The sequence below is a fragment of the Xenopus laevis genome, chromosome 2L (genome assembly GCF_017654675.1).
Source record: "Xenopus laevis strain J_2021 chromosome 2L, Xenopus_laevis_v10.1, whole genome shotgun sequence".
NCBI lineage: Eukaryota > Metazoa > Chordata > Amphibia > Anura > Pipidae > Xenopus > Xenopus laevis.
In genome coordinates, this window is record NC_054373.1 from 94,089,927 (window position 1) to 94,116,172 (window position 26,246).

The following is a 26,246-nucleotide window of genomic DNA, read 5'->3' on the forward strand; positions in this document are numbered from 1 at the left end:
GTGTGTTTTTTGTCAAATGGGAGTGGTATTTGGGGAGTGGTAACAAAGGGAGTGTGGTCAACATTCCATTTTCTCCATGACTCTTTTTATGCTATAGATAGGGTTGCCACCTTTTTTGGAAAAAAATGCCGGCCTTCCTATATATTTAGATTTTTTCGCTATTAATAATATTGGGGTCAAGCATCATATTTTTCAATCAGGCCGATAAAATACTGGCCAGGTGGCAACCCTAGCTATAGGCTCCACTTACACCATGCCAGTGCTAGATATAAGTAGGGTTCCAGGGATCACTGGACATGGGCAGGGAGGAAGGGGGACTTTACAGGTACTTACCAGGACCCCTTTGTCTGCTCCCCACTAAATATGCCATTGCATACTAATGTGTAGGGTCTTTCCTATAATGGCTGACAGGTATGTTTGTATAAGAGCATCTCCTAAGTAGCATACGTTGTTTGTGCTTTGTTTTCAGTAATGAAATGCAACAACTGTCAATGCCAAAATATAGTGAATAAAGTACCCCCTCTTGTAAATTATAAGCATATTATAAGTTACCGAGGAGTTTCATGACCATATAATCACACGAGGCCGAAGGCTGAGTGTTTTTATACTGGTCATGGAACTCCGAGTTAACTTCTAATATCCTCATATTTTGCAACTGGGGGTACTTCACAAATTTCAGTGAGTCATGTGACAGAAATGACATCAGAACTCACCGTTTATAACTGATGACATCATAACTCATCGTTTATAAGGATATAATTTACAAGATATTCATGGCTTTTGTGTATTATAATAGGATACACATACACTCCAGTGCATCAACTAAGGTCCAACAGTAAAATCAATGGAGGGAATTAGAGATTTTGGTGCTTATCAGGGGCAGGGTGTGCTTTCTCTACATCCACTGACAGACACTAATAGAGTATTATACAGGTGAGGTACCGTCGGAGCGTCATTTTATGACTGCAGACAAAGTGTGCACGCGCAGTGTGACGTGTACGGACAATAGATGGGGATCTCCCGGTTGCCTGTAGCAGCTGCTCCAGCCCTCCTCCCACACAGTAACACGTAGACACATAGCGGACAGCGAAATGCTCAGTGCAGCTGATCTATTTGATGGGTACTGAGGGTGGAAAGGGCGCAAATAGGTGCGCGAGTTTGAATGACAATCGTACAGTTTAAGGAGCCGCAGACGTGGGTGAGGCTTCTTTGTAAGGCAGCTCCTCCCCATTGGGATCGGAGAACAGCATTACAGTGGGGAGGTCTCTCCGAATAGCCCTGGATGCGTTGTTAATTGGAAAGCCTGTGCTGTACCTGGATGTTTCCTATCTCTGGACGCCCTTTTCTTTTTCACCTTCCCCCTCTTTCTGGATTTCACTGGCAGGATCTGATTTCTCTCTTTGCAGATGATGGCCCTGCTTCTTCTCCAGCTGTCTCTTTCCTGGATTTGACCTCCTTTTCCCCGCTTACCCTTTTAATCTGGATATCTAGCCTTTAGATGGACCAATGTCCCTAATTTGACAGCCATAGATCAACAATTTCCTTGGCTATTTCCAGATGTGCTTCTGTCTCTGGCTTTATCTTTATATACTATTCCCAGTCTGTCCCTAGACCTTATGGTTCCCTGGATATTAGATTTGCTTGTCTCATTCTCTCTGTGTCTCATTTGCTGTTAGTGGATATAGCTTTGTCTCTTGGCTGTCTCGCTGGATGAGACATTGTTAATACTTGCTCTGGATGTGACGGTCCCCTTGCCTTTGGATGCACCTTATCTGAAATCTCAGCCCACAACATCCCCCACAGTTTCAGCCTCCTGTCACAAGGGGGTAAGTGACTTATGCCTGGTACCTTGTGAGAATTCTCCATATATCATTAAATGGCTGTGAACCAACTGTAGTCATGAAATCCATCACCTTCATTGGTTTCTCATATCACACCTTATGATTGTACCATGGTCTTGTCCACTCTACCAACATGAACACCATTCTCAATATCTAAGAACAGTGTCCTGTCTATGTGTCATGAGGGTGAAATCAGCATGAAACTGTTTGTCTATCTTTGTAACATTGTGACCCAGTGCCAGGTTATACCGACCCATTAACCATTAACTAACTGTCATTTATTCAATCTAATATGATTAATATACGATTTATAGCATGGAAACATTTTGCCACCTGCAATTTTTTCGTTTATTCTCAATGTATTCTAATGAAAACTATTCTGTGGTTCACCCACAACATAATAATTATCTTCTAACTGACTGAACCATTTATTGGCCTGCTTCACAGTACTATACATCTTTTAGGCACCATGATTTCATGTCCTCTGCTCACTATATGGCTTCCCAGTCCCTGCTCCACACCTCAGTATAGTACTGTTTGCTGTCATACATAGCTCACTTCTTTCTACTTACTTACTATATGTAAGTTGTTATATATATGACCATACAGGTTTTGCCTTTAGTTAACTGCAACCTATGCAAAATAGTGAAGTGTCTGCCTCTGCTGAAATGTTCATGGTGCACTAGTGGAAATTAATGGGATAATCCCCCCTTTAACAATTAAAAACTGTACAACGCCGATTTTGTTCCCTTCACAAAATTTTTTGAAATTGCCTTACATCTAAGGAGGATGCCGGCGCCATTGCTAACGTTGTTGCAATAAAAGGAGGTGCATCTGAAACATTGGTGATTCACTCCCTGTTAGACCACACAGATTGAACACTCCAAAAGTCGGCCATGCAACTATATATTTTACATGCAACACTCTGCATGACATAGTTATATAGTACATGAGGTTGAACAACCTTTTTTGACATACTGTAGTTCATTTACTACTGTACATTTACTTTTATACACCCTACACTAATAGTGTGATTATTCTATCTGGCTGCACACAGTATTTCGGGCCTAGCTACACTACTTCATCCCATTGCCATAACCCACCCATGCTTAGAAACCATTGTACTGTACATTTAATTTTGTCCCTAATCTAATTCAATTTACTGTGCACAAGTTCTCACTGTCTGCATTCTAACTGTATATAATTAATAGCTTGTTATTGCTTGTCACAGCTCCTAGCACTCTGTCTCACGTATCTGTGGCAAATTAGGGCTACCGATTACCCGGGGGTGAGCAGTACATGGGTTCCATTGGCCCACTTACCCACATTACCTAATATTAATCTACAAATGCAATATAATCAGCATAGAACTGATACTAACAAAAGCAAACCCTTCAACCCACAGGCAAATCAGAAAGGCCTTAATCTACCATTTATCTACATTACCCATTATTTCTTGATAGGACCCACCTATTATATACCTCAGTACATGTTCTCTAAAATCTCATCTGATAATGTGCTTCCTTTCAGGGGCGATCCTGACCCCTCCGCTGCCCCCCCTCCCCCGGAAATTCGCTCTTAAAGTACCAGGAGCAGCATTTTTGCTGCCCCTGGTACCTAGTGGGGCGCTGCCGCCTAAGGCGACAGCCTCAACTCGCCTCATTGGCAAAGCACCCCTGCTTCCTTTGCTAATACAACTGTACTGTATTTCACAAGCACAGCTCACATATGTGTATATAATCAAGTTTCTTACTGTAAATACAACACTCATAGCCAGCCATATATTTTACCCTTTGATCACCAGATTTCATGGATAACTTACACTTTGCTAGCTCTCGTACATCTCCAACAAGAACCCTGTTATAAATCTCAGAATACTTGTTGCAACTTTTACTACTTCTTAAGACTGTCCTTAAAAGTAGAAAACATTTAAAAAAAATCTCTGTGGTGTACCATTATTTAGAAACCCGCTGTTATTGAACTGCAGCTTCTTACATATAAAATGATTGAATGTCTTATTGCATTCCAATACAAAATAACCCCTAGATGCACCCACTTTGCAGAAAAGAATAATGTCACTGGGATGCAGTGGAGACTATTTACTTTCCATCTGCATACAACTGCTGCTGTCTCCCGGGAGCGCGGGGCACTCACCCCTTTCTTCAACCCCCTGTTGAAAGAGACAGAAATATATATATATATATATATATATATATATATATATATACATATATATATATATATATATACGAAGCAGAGAAGAAGGATATAGCCTATGGGCCTTGTGTCATCAGGGGCCCTGTAGCTTTTTTCCAATTGTTATTTCTATTTGCAGTGCTGGGACTGCTAGGAGAAGGCGGCTGGCAAGGTACTGTACGTGAGTGTGCCAAGATGTGTGCAGATCCAGTTATGTCAATGGCACATGATGAACCCGATGCACTGCAGAAAGCTTGGGTACACCCATGCCTGGATCTGCACACTTCTAGACCCGGCAGTAGCCTAGAAGGGGGCTTGTGCGCATGTAATTCCCGACTGTCTATTATTATTATTATTTGTCCATGCACTGATTTGCATGACACTGTCTGTGTTATGTAGTCATATGACATCACATAATTCCTTAGTAATGCTAAACCCTGTTTATTAAATGTATCCCATGATCATCACTTTTCAACATCCCCCCCTTCTCTTTTTATTCTGCTAACTAACCCCAGGGGTTATATTACCAGTGGTGTAGCAGGTGCATTTGCTCTGGGGAGCAGTCACGTTTAATGGTCTATAGTGATGGGCAAATAAATTTGGCAGACACTAATTTGCGTTGAATTTATGATTTTCAACGCAAGCAAATTCATTTGTGAAAATGTGGCAAAGATTCACTGGGGAAAAATCTGCCGCAAATTTTTTGCCGTTTCGCACAGATTCACCCATCAGTAATGGTCTATTCAGTTGCAAACATAAAAATACAGTATCAGTGAATAGTAATATATATTTAGCAGGGTTGAGGTTCAAAGGTATATCAGTACCTGTTTCTAGGTTTAAGTACCTCTGCTGGGTTTAGTATCAGTGCATTTTCCAAACTCACCCTTTTATCACTGTTAAATCACTTTCTCTTTGCTAAATGCATCCAATCCCCAGCCCACACCTTTATGTCTCACCACCCCCATTCCCATCTAATTGCCGCCCATCCCCTACACAGCTTGGTATATCTCTAATGTAGTGGAATATTGTACAGCTCTTGCCTGCACAGTTTCATCCCAGTGATCTCACCCTTACCTTAAATAATCTTATTCCTGAATCACCACTATATATGGTATGCTTCTCACAGTACATTTCTTATATACCTTTTAGATAATGCTTGGTGCCTGCTTATTGCTCTCTCTCTCTCTCTCTCTCTCTCTCTCTCTCTCTCTCTCTCTCTCTCTCTCTCTCTCTCTCTCTCTCTCTCTCTCATCTTCTTATTTTTAAATTTTTAAATTAAATTTTAAATTGCTCACCATTATTATGTTCTATGTTTATCACCTCCAGCTTCAGTGATGGCACAAAATGGCATGGCATTTTGGGATAGGAACATTTATTGATTTTGCTCCCACTTCACACCCACTGCTTTAACAGATAATGGATTAAAGGGGGAACTATCACAAAAATGAAAATTTAATATAAGCTTCAGCATACTGAAATAAGAAACTTTCTAAATACAATCAATTATATATTCAGTACTGTTTCAAAAATCAAAGTTTAATCAAGTTTTAATCAAGTTTATCTTCAACATCTCTCAACATTTGTTTCTCTTCATATTCTCTTCATGCAGGAGTTGGGTGTCAGATAATCATTGACAGATAGATCCAATATATCTTATATGGGGGCTCCTTTTAAATATCTGACACCCAACTGCTGCAAGAAGATAGAATGTCCTATTCTTGGTAAGTTTCGATTGGCTTTAATTTTTTTTTTAATATATTTATCAATCATTTGACTTTCTCTTCTGCCTCTTTCCAGTTTTGAAATTGAGGTCACTGACCCCTGCAGCCTAGAACTATTGATCTTTAAATTTACAGTTCAATTTTTTTCCTTGCATTTTATTACTTATGTTTCTATTCAGGTCCTTTCCCATTAATAGCCCTGTTTCTGCATGGTGGCTACCCCAGCAACCACGTAGAGGACCATAACAACCAGATAGCTGTTGAAATATCAAACTGGAGAGCTGCTGAACAAAGACCAAACTAATTAAAGGGATATTAAAAATTAAAAACAGTTGCAAATGATCTCACAACACTGCTGTCCACATCATACTTAAAGTTAACTTAAATGTAAAATCTGGAGTATGTTGGGTAACCTAACTTTCCAATATCTCATGCTGATATAATGCTTTTAGTTCCTGTTCAATATAAGAAGCTACATTTAACAAAATATACATTATTGTACATCTAAACCAGGTATCTAGGAAGACTTTGGCAATCATTGTATTTTTCAAACTCTACCACCCATTTAGTATAGCTTATTCCTTTGTCACTGTATCCTGCAAGACATACGGTAACCTTGCATTCTGTCCCTGACCACCAACTATATCCTATTCTACTCTGCATTCTATAGTTAGTAGACCATCCATTTGTTTACCAGGTTTCTTTCACAAGTTAATGAGACTGATATATTCAAATAAGTGTTCAAATGGACTAGTGCAACTGGCAATAGGAATCATTAAGGTATTTAGTTTTGTTTATTAATTTGTAGTCAACTGCTCAAATGTTGTTACAGGCAACAACACATACAATATAGCAAAGTGGTTTGTGATATGTTCACATGTGTGGAATTCTGGGTAGAACCTGGTTTCACTTACCTCCTGGCTGCTCACTGCTGCTTGGGGATCACTTTACATGTAACTTTAATTGTTCTTCATATATCATTAGGTCAAAATATCTTAGTCCCTGCCCACGTATGCACATCTCACCACTGCTTTCTGCATCTGGCCAGCTTCATTGAAAGTGTTTTTCAAATGCACTACTACACATGCCTGTTGGAAAATACAGAGATATGTTGTTGATGAGCTGGAAGGAAATGTTTAACTTTCCCAAGTGTAAAGTAAGAAAAGGTGCTAACAGTTCCACTAATATCAAACAATGGAGGCTTAAGGCCCCATTGCTCCATCTGTGCTCATATACTGATCAATGCAGCCTAACCTTTAGATAATGTTCCTTTACTAAGAGAGTTTTACATCCCATCCAATTCAGACAGTATAACTGCCTACTTTGTGGCTATATCCCCAATTAACAGATGTGGCTTACATTCATTACATTCAATGATCACCTTCTGCACATGCTAATGTCTGTAGTCTTGGTTTTACACACTGGATTTCTTTAAGGAAATCACCCTGCCACTGTCATCTCTCAATGCATAAAACTGTAACTGACTGCATCTCACTTCATTTGAAGTACTATTACTGGCATTTCTGGCAACAACAATTTGAATACCTAAGTACATAGTATCCTACTTAATCTCTCACCTTTTCCATTGTAACTGATCTTCCACTCACTAATTTCTCTCCTTTTTTTCACTTCAGCACAACTATTGCCCTTTACTTTAGCAATTTGTTCAATTTATTTAAAAATATGACTGCCTTCACACCTTAGATCATTTGATTTATGTTTGCTTATTCCTGTCCTAATTCCTTCTGTACCCATTCCAGTTGTCACTGCTGTATTTTCTGTTGTGTTTTACTTCTATACCTCCTTTCTCCACGATCATGATCTTCATTATTATATTACTGTAATAATACATTATTTATATTATTCTGGTACAGGTATGGGATCCGGTATCCAGAAACCCATTATCCAGAATGCTTAGAGGTTACAGAAAGGCCATCTCCCATAGACTCCATTTTATCCAAATATTCCAAAAATGTTTTAAATGATTACTTTTTTCTCTGTAATAAAACAGTAGCTTGTACTTGATCCCCAACTAAGATGTAATTAATCCTTACTGGAAGCAGAACCAGCCTATTGAGTTTATTAAATGTTTACATGATTTTCTAGAAGACTTATGGAATGAAGATCCAAATTACAGAAAGATTCATTATCCGGAAACTCCCAGGTCCTGAGCATTCTGGATAACCATACCTGAAATATTCTCTTCCTGCTAAGTGATTGAATAGATATTATAATTGGAAATACTAATGAAACATTAAGGGTCATTTATGACTGAAAGTGCAATTTGCAAAGTGCGATTTAGACAATCACCATGTGTTTTACCCATAATTACAGATTCCAGCATAAGTGTGGATGCATGGAGAGTAAGTTTCACCTACTGCAAATGCAATTGCATGTGCATTTGATAGCTAACACTGGCATAACTATAGAGGAAGCAGACCTTGCTGTCGTGGGGGGGCAGGTAAAAAGTGGGGCCTTGACTATGGGGTCTGCTCCCTCTAAAATTGCTAGAAAAGCCCCTTCCAGCTGCTCTCCTATTTACTGATGTGCAGGCTGAGCAGGTGGAGCATGCAGGCAGGCATGCTTAAGTTTAGTAGCAGTGTTCTGTACATGCAGGGCCCTCCAACGACTTTTTTTGCAGAGGGGCCTGAAGCCACTGGTAGCTAATATGAAGCTAATTGCAGCTAACATTTTGGCATTGTTTCACTTTGGTCGCATGTGTGCTGTGCCTATTGATGCAACCCACAGTTGGAATCACCTCCACGTTCAGGTTGGTGGTAGCTCCAGGGTTCCAGAGCATCAATAGGCACATTCAATCACAATGCAGTAGTAGAGGCAGGATGGACCCATTGTTGTTTGCCACAACTTAAAAAGAAATTAAATTAAATTAAAGAAAAGTGGATGTTTAAAAGTATCATACCATTTTAGCACGGGCACTTTGTATATCAGTACCGTATGTTACAGAGATGCATCGTTCCTCTCCCTTTTAAAGATCTATTCTTCTATATATCCATAGCGTGACATATACCATCACACAGAAACATGTCATCATCAGATGAAGAGACCCTCAGTGAAAGGTCATACCGCAGTGAAAGATCATGTCGCAGTGAGAGGTCTGGGAGTTTGTCCCCTTGCCCACCAGGGGACACTCTCCCTTGGAATTTACCACGCCACGAGCAAAAGAAGAGGAAGTGCAAGGACTCTGTGCTGGATCCTGCAGAAAGAGCAGTGGTCAGAGTTGCTGGTAAGAAAATGACTCATTGTAGGATGACTGTCTGTAACTTAAATCAGTCCCCTACATCGCATATACTGAATCTATTTTGTATTGCATTTAAATTCCACTCTGCAATCTATCATACAATTAATCCTGGAATTCGCTTTGTGATTTAAAGTGCACATAATAATTTTAGTTGAACCCAAATCCAATGGTGCAAACTTACCTTATACTTCATATTCAAATGCCCTGATCCATACCCAGAAATCTTATCACTGCATTTTAATTCTATTACTGGACAGCCTTAGGGATAACACTCTACTGTGCCAAGTATTGCAGTGGCCTCCCCTAGACAATATGAAAATCGGTGTTCAAAGGTGTACAAAGCATAGTGTTGCCTTGATATTCAATGGACAAAGCTGATTAAAATATATTGAGTGGCTATCAGGGCACTTAGCCCAGTGCACCTGGACCATCTAATCTACGTGGTGAGTGCTTTAGACGCTGATTCCTGTTCTCCTATTTGTTCTTTCATATTGATACAATATATTAAGTGTCTAAACTGGCCAATATAAAAACAAAAATATTAGTTTTGTGGTGTGTGTATATGGCTGGTTCGACCTACCCTCTTATTGTTGGTGCCCTGATATGTGGCTCTTCTGAAAAATATTCACATATATATATTTTTGTTATATATCTGCTAGTGTTCTTACATCAGCCTACATTAATGCAACAATATACATACAGGTAGACATTCTACTGTTCAGAGCTGTTGTTCATGCACTGTGTTATAACCACAGATGATGTAATCATGCTGCACCCTGGGCGAGGTTATATTAGGGTGTTTATACTAAAGAATGACTGGCTCACTAATGAGTCCCTACATGTGAGCCAGAAAATCACATGAAATTCATTACAGAACAATGGGATTACAAACACCCACACTTGGGGGGGTGGGCAGGAATATATATTATATATAATATGTAGCTTTAAAAAAAAAGTCAATACCTGTATGCACTTGAATAAATGTATATATGTTTGTCATAAAAGGAGTGTAATGCAGAACATTTAGCGGGGTTGCTGCCTACCTCCAGTCCATTAAGTTGCATACCTGGAAAAGGTGGGTCTGTCATTCCTCGGCTGCTGGTGCGTGATGCATGTTCCTTGTACTACAGTGTACAAGCTCAATGGGCCCTTATGCACCCACTACCTGAGTTGGACAATTTTTACATTTCAGCTCATGTAAATATGCAGCAGTCTGTTAAATGTTAATATAAATAATCTGTACATTGTTTAGGATGGTTAAATGCCCTTAAATGAGAAGAGTTTTTATACTAAATATCATTTAGTGTTAGTTTAAGATCTAAATGTATAAGGAGCAGTTTAGTTCAGTCATTTTTGTTTGATGCTGTAGTGAGGCTGATTTTGTATTATCTGTTTCTATGGTAACACAGGCTAAGCAGCCATTCTTTGGGTTACCATGGTTACAGAGCACTCCTCGTGGATTTATAATGGGGGAAGGGGTCTTCGTCTCTCCCCATCTAGTTGCCTTTGTTCTAAGGCTGCCAGCCAAGTGCATACTCGGTGTACTTCTCTTATGCTTGTCTGCCAATGTCCGTCCAAATTGTGTCCAAGGAAACCTTATCCCTTAATCCAAAGGGTGAATAATGTATGCTGAGCATTCCCCAGCTCTAAACTCTTTGCAAGCGGTTTGTTAGCAGTCCTGAAGCTCTTTGGAGTTCATTTATCATTCAGACCACCCAGTTTGTGTACCAACCTTTCCTTTAATCATGGGGTTCTTTGTTTCTGAAGTTGTAATTGAACATTTTCTGTCAGCTACACTTGTACATTGTGTTTTGTGTAGACAACTAGAGGAGAAATGTTGATCGTGGTTAATGCCCACAACCCTTGCAACTGTTTAAGCAAACTTTCTTTCTGAAAGTAAGTAAAACAAATTAATGTTTTCCCTTTTTATGCACATGTGAAAGCTTCACATTTTGCATATTTTGTTAGATAAGATGAACATGTTGCTGTATGAAATACATAATTCATTACATTGCCAGACAAAAGTAATGAGATACCCCTTAGAAAGCATTCTGTATGCCTGCAAGGTCCCCAGATGTAAAGGCCCAGAAGCAGCTGCAACCTGCATGCCCCTGGTCATTATGCAACTAAATACAATAACCTGACCCCTATATCTAATAAAAAGGACAACATTTTGCTAGGTACAGTAACCCATATCCAGGGACTAGGGGTAGGCCGAATAGGCACGTACCTAGGGTGCAACATTGGGGGGGGGGCGCTGGAGGGTCTCAGTAACCAACAAAATTAAAGATTCCCTGCACTTTGAGGGGCCCGCAACTTACACTCATCATCATATACATCATATACGTCAGCATATTTGTGCACACAAAAGTGTTTGCCTGGTGCACTTGTAGATTTGCTTTTAAACTGGTGACCAGTTAATGCTATCTGTTCATTTGTTGTTATTTACTAAGTGATTAGACCTGGAGCAAACCTTGCACCTTACATTATAGTTCCCCTAAATATTTACAAAAGGAAAATGCAGGGGTGCAACTACAGAGGAAGCAGACCCTGTGGCTGCAGGGGGGGCAGGAGTTATAGGGGCCCCATGAGGCAGTAAATCATATACAATTTCAATAAATATTGGTAAAAAAGGCAATCTCGACATTTTGGGAGCCTGAAAAATAATCTGAACATCCTACTTTCTAAATGTTATGAGTACATGACAGTTGTAGCTTTTATATCAAAGCCATCAAAATGTAAAATTATTTAGAAATGTTTTTCATGAAAAAGTACAGGTATTGAATCTCTATTCCAGAACCCAATATCCAGAAAACTGTGAATACGGCAAGGCCACCCCCCCATTCAGTCAATCTTAAGCAAATAATTTGAATGTTTTTAAATTATTTACTTTATTCTGTCATAATAAAACAGTGGCTTGATCCTTATGAATCTGCATGAACCCATATTGCATGCAAAACAATCCTATGGGGTATAGTAATTGTTTGGCTTTATTTTTGGTACACTTTAGGTATGGTGATCCAAATGGCATAAAAAGCCTTTATCTGGAAAACCTCAGGTTCCATGGGTTCCTGATAATAGATAACACGCCTGTATGAATTTATACAGTAAATCATAACTGTTCTTTAGAGCAATTACACACGAGGAGATTTGTTGCCTGCATTGAATCACCCTGAAAATGCTTTGCCATATGCTAACCTTGCAATTGCTGCAAGTAAATTAGATAACTTGCGGTGATTCAGATCACAGGAAAATGTGAGTAGGCATTTTTCCCTGCATTGAAGTCAAATGGCCCCAATTAATGTAATTTTTTTAAAAAAAAAATTCTTTATTTTCAATTTTAATGTGGTAGCAAATATTTAATGTGGTGACAAATCTCCCCTTGTTTGTCCCATGTTCCCTAAACACATATCTGCATAATTTTCCAGTTTCATTTAGCAGCTAAAACTGTCATGTTAAACTCTTGGTTTGTAACTTGTGTCGCATAAACATTGCGACTTCATCCGACAATGCATTCACTTACCTTATTTCCGTCGCATGCGTTTCGTCCCAGTGCGTCGGATCGTGCCGCAAACGTCCGCGTAGTCCTACCTATAGGAGGATGAATGCAAACAATCAATCACCTGTACAGACACTAGACACTATCTCCTGTGTGTAATAACACACAATGTTTTCCCAGGTGCAGTAACCCATTGCATTGAGCCCACGACTAAGCACCCTGAGGGGTGCGAAACGCGTAGGGTGGATGGAGATGCAGCTATATTTTTAACTTTTCTACCAATAAAATTATTTTTTAACTGAATATCTCTGGTCCTGTGGATCCGTTCGAGTGCGGCTCTGCTTCCATATTCTCTGCAGTAACCCATTGCAGCCAGTGAGATGTTTGCTTTTAAATATGTGGCTAGTAAATGCTACACGCTGAATGCTTGCTGTAGGTGATCAGAGCTGTAGCAAACAGTGAACCTTTAATTACTCAATATTTGTTAAATTCAGTAACTGTGACCGCTGAACTCGTGAGTCCTTAAAAGTTGTTTTAATTCTTACATCCATTAGTTATAGTGTAAGGAAAGATCAGGCTGTATTGAGAGGAAAACAAATAAACATATTACAATACACTGTATTTATACATTATAATACACTGAACATATACTGCTAATTAAGGTAAACATTGGGGGGAGAGCATCTTTTCTGTTTTGAATCTAAACATATTCCCAGTTGCAGACAATCTATTTGCCTGCATCTCCGCTGTTCTTGGTATACTTAACAGCTGGGTGTCATTCATCTTCTTTACTAAACAAAACCTAAATGTCATTGAGAGAGACAGAATAAAAGCGCTGTAGGAGCTTTCACAATCCACATTATTGGAGCAAGAGCACAAAATCAACACACTTACAGTATCATAGTATAAGAGAGTCTACTTGTAATAAGCACTTCTGGACATTTGCCTCTGAATGGCTCTTATGTTTCCCACCAATAACATCAGCACTTAATCTTACTCGCATGCACACCCTTCATAAACAAACCTTCCCTCCATTGTCTCACCCACAATGCAGGAATAGAGGTGTTGCCAATACAGGAATCTATAGCTAGTAGCATCTAATGACAAGTAAAAATAAAGGCAGGTCAACTTCATTTTTATTGTAATACAAGTGCTGTTATCCCTTCCTGAAACAACAGCTATTTGGGGATCCCCATGGCTGCCAGAAATAGCCTCAGATTTATGGCAAGGTTTGCTGTCATGAACAAGCTTATCATTAATTACAGACATGCAGTCAATTCATAAGTATATTGGACTCTTATATAACCTACTGAGATCATGGATGGAATACCATCTGGTCATTGGGAGGCACAACATGGGCAGCACATAAGCAAATAGTAATAATATAGCTAGCAAAGAGATTGTAACAACTTTTTAGAATATATGACTACTTTTTTCACCCAATTCACATGCCATAATCGGATATTTGGTGATTTTCTCTATTAAACCACAACTCCGTTTTAACAGGAACATTCCATGTACAATATGGATTCATTTAAAGCTGTTTTTTGGGGCAGAATTGGCCAAAATATGGTTATAAATACAAGATAAGACAGAAATAACTGTCACAAAAAAGTATTTTATCGCGCAATGGAACCACAGTTTGCCTCTTATCTGCACTATCCATTGTGCCCAGTATTATTCCTATAGTCTTAAAGCCACTATAGTAGTGCATATTGATTTTATTTGCCTGTCTTAAAGGGGTTGTTCACCTTTGATTTGACTTTAGTATGATGTAGAGGGTGAAATTCTGAGACAATTTGCAACTGTTTTTCATTTTTTATTATTTGTGGTCTTCAGTTTGAAAGTTCAGTAATCTAGTTGCTAGGGTCCAAATTTGCTTAGCAACCATGCAGTGATTTGAATAAGAGACTGGAATATAAATAGGAGAGGGCCTGAATAGAAAGATAAGAAATGAAAAGCAGCAATAACACTAAATATGTAACCTTACAGAGCATTTGGGGCCAGTGACCCCCATTTGAAAGCTGGAAAGAGTCAGAAGAAGAAGGCAAATAATTAAAAAAACTAAACATAATGAAGACCAATTAAAAAGTTGCTTAGTTGCTTAGGCCCTTCTATGTGAGGAACTCCATGGGCGATTTTGGCACAATCCGACGCGTTCCTCAAAAATGCAGGTGTCAAGTTGAATGTGACTGAAAAAAGGTAAGAGATGGAAATGAAGATGGAATGAAGTCGAAGCATTCATTCAACGCGACACGACTGTCGGAATGCAGATACAGCGTGCAGCGCCTGTATCCAACAGTCGTGTCACGTCGGATGAACGCTGCGACACCATCTGACGTTCTTGTTGCTTACCTAATTTCCGTTGCATCCGACTTGACGCCTGGCTTTTTGCCCACCACATTGGATCGCTTAGACATACTAAAAGTTAACTTTAAGGTGAAGCACCGCTTTCAACTGAGGCACCTTCAATATTGTCCATTCAGTCAGCTTAAAGGGCAAGTCAACCCCAAGATAAAAATTTGCCTAATAAAAGAAAAGATAATTCTGAGCAACTTTGCCACATACATTTGTTACAAATTTTCTATGGTTTTTAATGGGGATGCACCGAATCCACATTTTTGGATTTGGTCGAACCCGAATCCTTCGTGAAAGATTCGGCCAAGTACCGAACTGAATCCTAATTTGCATATGCAAATTAAGGCTGGGAAAGGGGAAAACATTTTTTACTTCCTTCTTTTGTGAGTAAAAGTCATGCGATTTCCTTCCCCTCCCCTAATTTGCATATATAAATTAGGGTTCGGATTTGGTTTGGCCGGGCACAAGGATTCGGCTGAATCAGAATCCTGCTAAAAAAGGTTGAATTCTGGCTGCATCCCGAACCCTAGTTTTTAACTTATTTGTACATGTATTGCTATAGAAAGCAGTGTTTGTTCCTTTCTATTCTCTGCCCTGATGGCTCAGACTGTTGATACAATGTAAGACAAGGCAGCTGATTAACAGATCTGACTTTGCTGGGGAACCAAGACTTTTGCAACATTGTTTAACAAGTAACAACCAGGAGTTAAGTCAAAGCTTTCAATAGCAATTGTTTTCACAAATAACTTTAAAGCACTGACATTTTTTAATTAATATATATCGGAAAGTTGCTTAGAATTATGTTTTCTTCAATAAGGCAGATTTTTATTTTGAGGTTGACTTGCCCTTTGATCTGTATCTGAAGCGTCAACTCGGCTTCTCCCTGTGGCCACTAGGTGTCAGTGACAATCCGCGCCTATGTACATGTAGTGCCTTTGATGACCGCACGGTGTCCGCCTTTCCCTCAGCCTCTCGCCATGCTGAGTTTTCCCTTCGGTTTAGCCGCACGGGGCGGGGACAGGAGCCGGAAGTTGGATCCAGAGACATCAGACTGACCGGCGGGCACCGGGCATACTGCGGGCATATCGGGCACCATGTCCGGGTACATCCCGGGGCAACTCCCAGCGGATCGGAATCAGGAGAATGAGTTTGTACGCGCGTATGAAGGAGTGCTGGAACGATACAAAGGTACCGAGAGGGAATTCTGGGTGTTCTGTGGAAGCGAATGCGGATGTTTGGGGTCCTTCTGGGTTGCCATAGTTGTCACCTGGCACGGCAGTGTGAGTGGGAGTGCTTGCGAGCCCTAACATACTTTGTATTTGCGGAATTCGCCGAGTCACCGAGTGCTGCATCCCTAGTCTTGTCCCACAGGCTCTGGGTCTGCGCGCTGCTCTACCTCAGGGACACTCTCAGCCCTAAGTCTAACCTACGGTGCCTCGGGGATAGTGACTAGTCCTCTGCCTGTGCCATAAGGGCTAGTCTGGTGTAGCAAGAGCCACAAGTGAGTCCCTGGGAAAGTACAAGATAATGTGACAGGGGGGAGCTCAGTGACAGTTCTGTGCTGCTGTTCCCAGTGCTCAGTCTTTTGGTGCAGTTGTGTTGCCTAATAGAGGAGATTGTTCTTGGCCTTGCACATAGTCTGTGCCTCCCAACAGTTCCACTGAGGAACACTCGGTAAAACTCTTTACTGTGCAGTTAGTGTGCAAGTTCTTTTACTGGCAATTGCTGCAGTATTTACCACTGAGCCTCCTAGTGATACTCGGGTAAGAAGTGAACCTTTTGGCTCTTTAGTTGTTCTTTAAAGTACAACCCACTGCTCCCATGAAAAGTTGACTGTTATAGTTCAGCAAAGGACCACAGGTATCCAAAGAGCCCCACCACCACTAATGATGGCCCTGGTGTAACAAATACTATATGTGACAGTTCTAGCTTATAGGTTTTTTTTTTCAAAACGAAGGGAAGGTAGGCATATAACATTGCAGTGTGGAATACAAAACGTAAGTAGAATGCGACTGCTGTGGGTCTCATTTAGGGTAGAACTACATGGATGTTTTCGGCGTGATCCAATGCACTGCGACAAAACGTCTGCGACAGAAATCAGGTAAGAGATAGAAATGTCGGATGAAGCCACATCGCTGATCTGACACGACTGTCGAATGCCGGTGCAGCGGATCAATGCTGCAACTTCATCCGACATTTTGGCGTTTTGTCGCAGCGTGTTGGATCGCGCCGAAAATGTCCACGTAGTCCTGCCCTTATGAATCAAGTGCAAAGTGCATGAACTCTCCCCTGCTTTTTAGCCACAATGCGGTTTGTTCCCAAAATTCCATTCTAGCTGTTGGTGTATTGTGCGCCACAACTTGACCGTGACTTGTAAATGTGGATACTAACATTCCCATTGTGTGCAATTTACCTTCATAATTTGCTTGCATCAGCACAGCAGGGCACTCCATTGTTTTGACACAGTGAACCTCAAGTCACCCGATTCTTCCAGTAAACCTTCTTCTCATGTGATTCTTTAGGTGGACATCAATTGTCCATGAAGATGCTACACGCAAGCTGTCCCTGAAAGTAAAACTATCTCAAGACAAGTGTTAATTCAAGGGCTCCCTTGTGTCCTGTACCTTATAAAACAAAGCCAATGTCACTGGCAATTTAATGCAAGTGTACAGAATTGTGTATTGATGCACAAGCCCTTGGAAAGCATTTAGATGGCAACTGCACCTTTTGGTGTCTTTCCTGCTATTCATCAGGCAGAGGCTGGCAACCCTGCAGTGTTTCAGCAATGGGTGTCATCCATGATGATGGACTCTCCATGAAAGTAACAGAAACAGGTGACTGGTCTAGAAATTGTGTGTCAAACTAGGGAGACAAAATTTTTTTTAAAAGACATGGACAATTTATGCAAAAGTGAAAAATGACTATCCTGAATACATTTGCAAAATCAATTTTGAAAGTTGAGATACTCTTAGAAGAGACAGTAGAGAGATAATATCAAGGGTTAGGAGCAGTTTTAATCACAAAGTTTAATCACAAACTTGTTTTTTTAACAAAAAACATTCAAGATTTATAGTGGCCAAAAAGGTGCCATTGTATAGTGTAATGTTTTTTTTTCCAGAGATAATATTTTGAAATATATATAACAGTAGAGAGTAACATATAGGATAACTATTGAGGCAGGGCTGTTTCTAGCAGCAAGTAATGCAAGTATTCATTAATGATACCAGTTTTGCTGGATTGCATTTTGCAAGGCACGCTCAGACTTCTGATCAAGTAGTTAAAAAAAGGAATAAATTATGGTATAAGGGATGCCACTAACTGAAAAGATGAAGGTTGTCATACTTGGGTGGTAAATGGATTTGAATGAGCTTGAAAAAGCTTGAACATGGGGTCATGCTGTGACTTGAAATTTACATTTGTTATGAGCGAACATTTTGTGTGCACATCTATAAAAATAATTGGTATTTTTGCAGGAAGACATTTCCAAACAATCAGTTTCAACAATTGTTAAAGGTGTGGTCCACCTTTAAGTTTACTTTTAGTATGTTAAAGAATGGCTAACTCTACACAACTTTATTTTCATCTCATTTATAGTTTTTAATTATTGGCCTTTTACTTTAGACGTTTTCCACCTTTCAAATCAGGGTCACCAACATCAAAAAGCAAATGCTCTGTAAGGCTACAATTTATTGTTGTTTCTAGTTCTTGTTGTTCATTTGTCTATTCAGGACTCTCCCATACATATTACAGCCTCTCATCCAAATCAGTGCTTGGTTGCTATGGTAATTTGGACTATAGCAACCAGATATCTGCTACAGTTTTGGTTTAGAAAGCTGCTGAATAAAAAGATAAATAACTCAAAAACCACAAACAATAAAAAATGAAAACCTAAAAGTTAATTTAAAGGAACAATTCAGTTAAAAATAAAAACTGGGTAAATACTGTGCAATATAAAAAATTTTTCTAATATAGTTTGTTAAAATTGTAATGTATAAAGGCTGGAGTGACTGGATGTCTAACAGAACACTACTTCCTGATTTTCAGCTCTCTAACTCTGAGTTATTCAGCGACTTGAAGGTGGGCCATATGGGACATAAGTGTTCAGTGAGTTTGAAGCTCAAATTCAAAAGCAAACAGTTATGAACCATGTGGCCCCCCTCAAGTCACTGATTGATAACTGCCTGGTAACCAATCAGTTGAAACCAAGTGAGTTTCAAAGCAGGAAGTAGTGTTCTGTTCTGTTCTGTTAGACATCCAGTCACTCCAGCCTTTATTCATTACATTTTGGCTAACTAACTATATTGAAAACATTTTTTGTTTTGCACAGCCTATCTATTTACCCAGTTCTTATTTTTATACTGAACAATTCCTTTAAAGGTGAACAACCCTTTAAGAGAGGATACAGTTTTACGACTCCCTAATAAAACAGTCCCACTTGGGTTTTTAAGATTCCTTACTCAATAAGATATTTTGTGTTTTAAGGGGCAGGGGGCAACAGGGTTAAGATATAATGCTGTGTTTTGTTAGTTGTAAAGAGGAGAGTCAATAATTACTGGTGACTAAAATATAAGGAAAAATGTCTAGAAATATCAGCAAAGTGCTTCACAGAGTGTGAGAAACTTGCAGTCGGAATATGACTTTAAGGTGTAACCCAGGTGTGTCTACAACTGAAGAATGTCATAGTTCTGAGGCTGTTGTGATGAAAAGGATTATAAAATATGTGTACTGTATAAGTGTCACCATCAGATTTCCAGTTGACTATAGCTGTGGGTTGTTCCAGAGGCTTGCAACATAAAATGTGAATGGAACTAATAGTGGCCATAACAGCTATACATGGCTGTGTGCTTATGAGCTTGTTTAGCTGATAGGGAGAAGTCAAATATACTGTAATTGGTGGTAAAAATAGTGTAAAACTATGTATTTTGCAGAGAGAAAATTGTTTTAATGTCTTACTTTCACAAGCCTAGATGTGTCTGCCTGGAACATTGCAACCCAGTAGTGAAGGAGTGCTCTGCTCCAGGGTAGACGCTGCACGAACAGCAAGGTGTGCCCAGACATTTCCTTCCTACATCTCTTTAATGTGTAAGGATGCAGGGAGTGCCTAATGACTCCATAGTGGGAGCAGACTGAATAAAGTTTGATACAAATCTGTGGATTAGTCACCTGTTATTATATTTAAAGGGAAGTCAGATCCAAAATCCACATCTTACTGCAGAACTACAGCATGTCTAAATGTTGCTTTTCTTTACGCCAACATGGCTGACGAAGTATAATATATTTTGTAACGCATCGGCAGTTTGGTAATCCCAGGTACTTTAAAAGGAAAGCATTACAGAAGACAATTTACATGCAACTATGGGTTGCATTGCCTTATCCAAATGCTGACTTACATTTAACAAAAGAAGACATGTTTCCCCCCTTGTTATTGTTATATAGGACCATAGGCAACCTCAGGTCCTTCTAGAAATAATTTAAACTTTTGAAAGAATGACATTTGCTGTTGTAGCATATATGAGACAGCTAGCCTTTCTGGTCATGAAGAAATGCACTCCATGCAAACAAGGGAGTTTTTCATGTCTTTGATCCAAGCCATTTCAACCCACAGCTTTCCAGCTGTTGTTAAACTACATATTGCATGCCAAAAGCAATGGGTGCTTAAGGATGCTGGTATCATAATTCAGTATCTGCTGGAGAGCTGTATGTTCAAGAACACTGATAGCTGTGATGTGTGCAATTACATTAACTTTACTCTCATTTATTGTGTCACGGGTTTTGAAGTAACAAAGCATAAAGATCATTGTCCTGATAGAGTCTCAGGTTAATCCAGAAATGTTGACACAACAAGTTATTAAGTTCTTTAAGGGACTGTGAAACTCATATCAAGGGCATGACTTTGAAAGCTGTATCTATGTTCATCAATTAGATGGTTATACAACATTATAATACAACTTGGTATTTGAAATAAGTTACATTATTATCTAGGAATCCCAAGGCAACTCGCTTGTACATATTGTAACATTTGTGGCTTTATGAAAAATGTTGCAGGTGCTTTTAGATGCCATTTGTCCAGTATTTTGTTGTATTGTATTTTTATAGCACCATAAATGCCTGAAGTGATTTACAAGGAGTAAATACAAACAGGGTGAATAATAATAAATACTTTACCATCTAAGCTTACCATCTAAGTATGCTTAAAAAAAAAAAAGCACTGACAAATTATTTTCAGCAAGTGTAGATGAACCTCATATAAAGTGTTTTACATGCAACGATCCCTTTGGCATTACAAGGGATTTTAGGATGCTTTGTTGCCCATGGGAGAGGTGATCTCCCATACACAAACAGCTATGTCTGTTATTGCCTGTCTGTTATTGCCCTAAATAGTAAATATTATGTACTTTATGTTTGCTTATATAAATAAGACAAGCACATTATTATATAATAAATGCCATCAGCTTTCATCCATTTTGCACTTTATATCTAATATATGTGCATCTTACAAATTTTTATCTCAATTAGAATATTTACTGTGTATGAAGAGGTTCACAGCAAACAATATATTTGGATGTAGTTTGACATTTTACATAAAATAGTAGCACTGTCACTGAATTGAACATGAGTGTTTACTAACAGAGAAATGAAGGTAATACAAAAAGTTGATTTAAAACTTTGGAAAGTGAATAAGTACCTCTGAAAACTGATAAAGGGTCAAGAGGCTTACCCTGGATAGGGGATTTCTTTACTAAAACAGTCTAGGTTTTTGTGCTGCTGGAAATCTACCAAGTTGATTTCTGATTGTGAAATAAATAGGTCCCACACCCCACATTAGGAAAGGAAGAATCAAATGACTGTAAAGTGGGTCCCATAAATTACTGCACTAACTGGAATGGCGAGGGGTGGGCAGGTTTTGCAAGGTTGGCTGCTGGAGTGGAGTGATCTTACAGGTTGTAATGCGATATGGACTGAAGGGACTGGTTTGGCATGGTTAAGAAGGAATTGACTTTATTTAGAAGAACATTAAAGAACATGAATTGTTCTTAAAATTGGATTTATTAATTATAATAAAATAACTATTGATGAACACATTCCCTTTTTTGCTATGAAATGGCAATGGTGACATAATCTTATTTTTTTTTTTTTATTAAAGCTTGGACTAAAGGTATTGTTTTTAATTTAAAAAAAGTAACAGATTTACTAATATGGACTGAAGAGTATTAAATTGGGATTAGGGATAGTGAGGGACAAATTTGGGTGGAGTAGTGACAGGGCTGGGTAAAGGCGCTAAAATAACAAAAACTGAAAAGGATTCCTTTACTTTCACATAATTGTTATTTCTAAACAGTCCTTGTAAAAAATGTTTGTTATAGAGACAAAGTCTAGATTTTTATCTTTTGTGTCTTTGCTAATCTCCTGCTCTTAATACAGACATATTATTTTCTCGTGTACAGAACTATTCATCTGTCAGATCCTTTGAGGTATGTGCTTTTCAGAACTGATGTAAAGTTATGTACACATGGGGAATTTTACTAATAAAAATGTAGTTCTACACTAGTGCAGTGAAGTTTAACAGCCACCTTGTAATTAACATTACAAGAGCAAGTGGCACTTAATCTGATCAAAAAACATGTAAATGGGCTACTGCATCAATGCACAATTGCACCTGTGTTTGTGAATTCCCTCCCCCACCTTCCCAAAAACCCCTCAGTAACCCATGTTCTCTCAACCAATGTAAATACATTGATCCATTGCATAAAGGCAGCCATACATGGGGCTATCTTGTTGCTCTCTGACTGTTTAGGCAAATGGACTGAGAGTGTATGAGTGGCCACACACAGCATTCTGTTTCGCCCGAATGGTTCACATACAGCAGATAAGGAACCTTCCCTTTACTTCACCATCTGCCATGGCACCATGAGCTAGCCAATATGGTGCATCCACAGATGAAATTGTCTAACCTGTTCAGTTTCTGAACAAACCAATATCCATTGTACATGGATAATGGTCAGCATAGGTGGCCCAGCATCCACTGTTTGTTTTCATATTATCTGTGCTTCTATGGCCTACTTAAGGGTAAATCTTTCTATGTAATAAAGAAAACACTTGTAATAAAGAAAAAAAACATGTGGCACATTTATTAAGGTTTTAGTTGTTTTTTTGTGTCAAAACTCACATTTTAAAAAAAATCAAAAAAAAAATGAATTTTTCAAGATTTATTATACCCCATCTAAGGGCTCTTACTCACGAGCGTTTTTACCTGCGCTCCCCTGCGTTCCGTTTTTCGGAGTTCAGCCGCAGGGGAGCGCAGGAATAGACACATTTCATTTTTTCAAATGGGCCTGTACTCACACAGGCGCATGTAGGCGCCGAACGCAGGAAAAATGCAGCATGTTGCGTCTCAACCTGCGTTCGGTGCCTACATGTGCCTGTGTGAGTACAGCCCCATTTGAAATAATGAAATGCGTCTATTCCTGCGCTCCCCTGCGGCTGAACGCCAAAAAACGGAACGCAGGGGAGCGCAGGTAAAAACGCTCGTGAGTAAGAGCCCTAAAACCTATCAAGGTTAATGGAAGAAAACTCGAATAATTCATGCAAATCGTGTTTTTTTCCTGCGGAAAACTCGATTAATTTCAGGTTTTAGAACTCAGACTCGCAGAATCTGTTTTTTCCATTAGAGGTTTTTCTTAAATAAGATAACATTCAAGTTGCGAGTTCATTCGAGGTACTGTATAAAAACTCTAACACTTGACCTTTGATAAATAAACCCCTATATGAAGCATAACTGGGCCTGATAAGATTCACACTACTTGTGAGTACTTTCCTTTTTTTCCATTTTGATTACTGCTTTTCCTGAGAAAATCTCTGTGACAAATGTTTGTACTTCAGTGCAGATCCCTTCCCTTCATAGTCAGTGGGAAGTGTGTGAAGTATAGCGCGCGCACACACACACACACACACACACACACACACACACACACACACACACACACACACACACACACACACACACACACACACACACACACACACACACACACACACACACACACACACACACACACACACACACACACACACACACACACACACACACTTATAACACAGAAAACTCATGCCCCACTTCTCATGCTATAAATGTACCCGTTGGCTGGTATCAGTGCTTCTTGTTGCTTACAAAGGAAAGCAATTCATGGCACTTCCCCACATGTTGTTGCAGTTTTTGTCAAGAAACTGTCTCATGTGCTTACCTATACTGTATATGAAAAACATTATACACTTCCCTGAAACATGTGTTCCAAACTCTCAACTTTATTAACCTTTTTTTTTTTTTTTTTTTTTTTTACTTGGAGCATTGTAATCTACTGTGGCTAAATACAAACTAAAAACCACATCAGGAAGGGAGGAGCGCAATGATTCTTTTCTTTGGCTTCCTTATCACTAAACATAAGGGTCTGACCAGAAGTTTCCATTCAATTGTTCTAAACATAGCTTTGTTTGAGCCAATTAGTGAAAATGTAGCCCTTTAGGGTTAGGCTAAGGCCACACTAGGCGATAGCGCCGCGATTTGACTCGCGGCGACTTTTCGCCGCGACTTTTAAGCCGCAATCGCTGGGGAAACTTTTGCGCTGGCGTCTATGGGGAATCGCGAAAAATCGCCAGCGTAAAAACACACGCGGCGATCTTTTCTCTACTGTCGCTCGAAATTGCCTCGCTAGGCCAGACGAGGAGATTAGCCTAAGGCCAGACGAGGAGATTCAGGGAGACTTATCGTCACGTCTTTTGCGCGACTATCTCCCCGAACGGGAAAAGACGCTGAGGCAGTTTGGGGAGATAGTCGCGCAAAAGACGTGGCGATAAGTCGCCAGGCGACAAAATCTCCCCGAATCTCCTCGTCTGGCCTTTCCCTTAGGGTAGGACTCCACGACTGTTTTTTGTCGCAATCCGACGCGCTGCGACAAAACGCATTTGACAAAAATAAGGTAAGTAATAGAATTGTCGCATGATGTTGCAGCGTTGATCCGACGCAACATGACTGTCAGATGCAGACGCTGCACGCTGCGTCTGCATCCGACAGTCATGTCGCGTCGGATCAACGCTGTGACACCATGCGACAATTCTACTACTTACCTTATTTTTGTCTCGTGTTTTGTCGCAGCGCGTCGTGGAGTCCTACCCTTAAATCCCAGGCACACTCTTTCTGTGAAATTGCTGCATGTGATAGAGGTAACCAGTGATTGCTACTATTGAGCATGCTTGAAATATTTGTGTGTGTGCCCAGCTGTTTGTGATCTAAAAGCTTTCCTTTCTTTTGTTAGCAAAGAAAGTAAACAGCAGTTGATCAGAACACATTTGATGTGTACATATTTGTTTGCCCTAATAAACATACAAACATACCATGGGCCAGTGCAAGGGATTTTATGTGAAGCACCACACCATCATATTTTTCAGCCTCCCTGAAATATCCAGCCTAGAGGAGTGCATGCACAGTACAGAACATTTTTCTGATATCTGCAATGTGTATGCTCCTTTTTTAGAATCAGTGTATAAGATATCAGGGGGATCAAAAAAAGATTATGTGCTTAGCATAATGAATTCTAAACCAAGGGTTTTTGTGCCTTAAAAAACTTGCCACCCCACTCTTCCAGTGGATTTAGGTTTCCTTCTTCTTTGAAGGGGAATTGTTGCTGTTAAAGAACCCTCTAACTTGTACTGGATGTGTAATAATTCTGTTTCACAAAAAAAGTTAAAGTTTTCAGTAATAAATGGAATATAAGTGTGCTTCCTCAACCTAGCATTTTCCCTATGGAAAAGAACTCAACAATGCTGTCTTTCAGGAATGCATTGCAAATCATTGACTCATGCAGGAATCAGCCAGTTAGAGCAGGTGAAATCTGTCAGCATGAGTCTTGCAACTGCCAGCAAAAAAAGTTAGGTTGAGGAACTCACACTTAAATTGTTAAATATACTGCATAGTTGTATTAAACATGCACTACAGTGTAGAGGATTTCCGTAATTGTAAAAGTTGTTCACAGTTTTTTTAGACAAGTTAGCAGGGACAAAACATTCCTGTCCTTAAGGTGGCCATACATGGATAGATCCGCTCGTTTGGCGATGTCGCCAAACGAGCGGATCGCCCTCCGATATGCCCACCTTGAGGTGGGCAATATCGGGCAGATCCGATCGTGGGCACGATCGGATCCTAGCATTCGGCAAACGGGCAGTCGGATCGCGGGACCGCATCAACGAACAGATGCGGCCGCGATCCGACGGGATTTTCTGTCCCATCCGATCGAGATCTGGCCGACTTTCGGACAGATCTCGATCGAGGAAGCCCGTCGGGGGCCCCCATACACGGGCCAATAAGCTGCCGACACAGT

General features: G+C 39.7%; 1 protein-coding gene across 9 annotated transcripts in view; it reads left to right on the plus strand.

Annotated features, from left to right (window-relative positions):
- The first annotated feature begins 1,194 nt into the window (after positions 1-1,194).
- LOC108708274 (microtubule-actin cross-linking factor 1) overlaps positions 1,195-26,246 on the plus strand; it is a 180,597-nt gene continuing 155,545 nt past the window's right edge. For 6 of the 9 annotated variants that reach the window (XM_041582205.1, XM_041582206.1, XM_041582208.1 and 3 more), the window contains exons 1-2: positions 1,195-1,826; positions 8,775-9,002. In XM_041582205.1, the coding sequence (XP_041438139.1) occupies positions 8,801-9,002 (202 nt within the window). In that variant the 5' untranslated portion in view covers positions 1,195-1,826; positions 8,775-8,800. The remainder of the gene's footprint in view (positions 1,827-8,774; positions 9,003-26,246) is intronic. The other 3 variants (XM_041582209.1, XM_041582204.1, XM_041582207.1) reach the window with 3 other exon arrangements.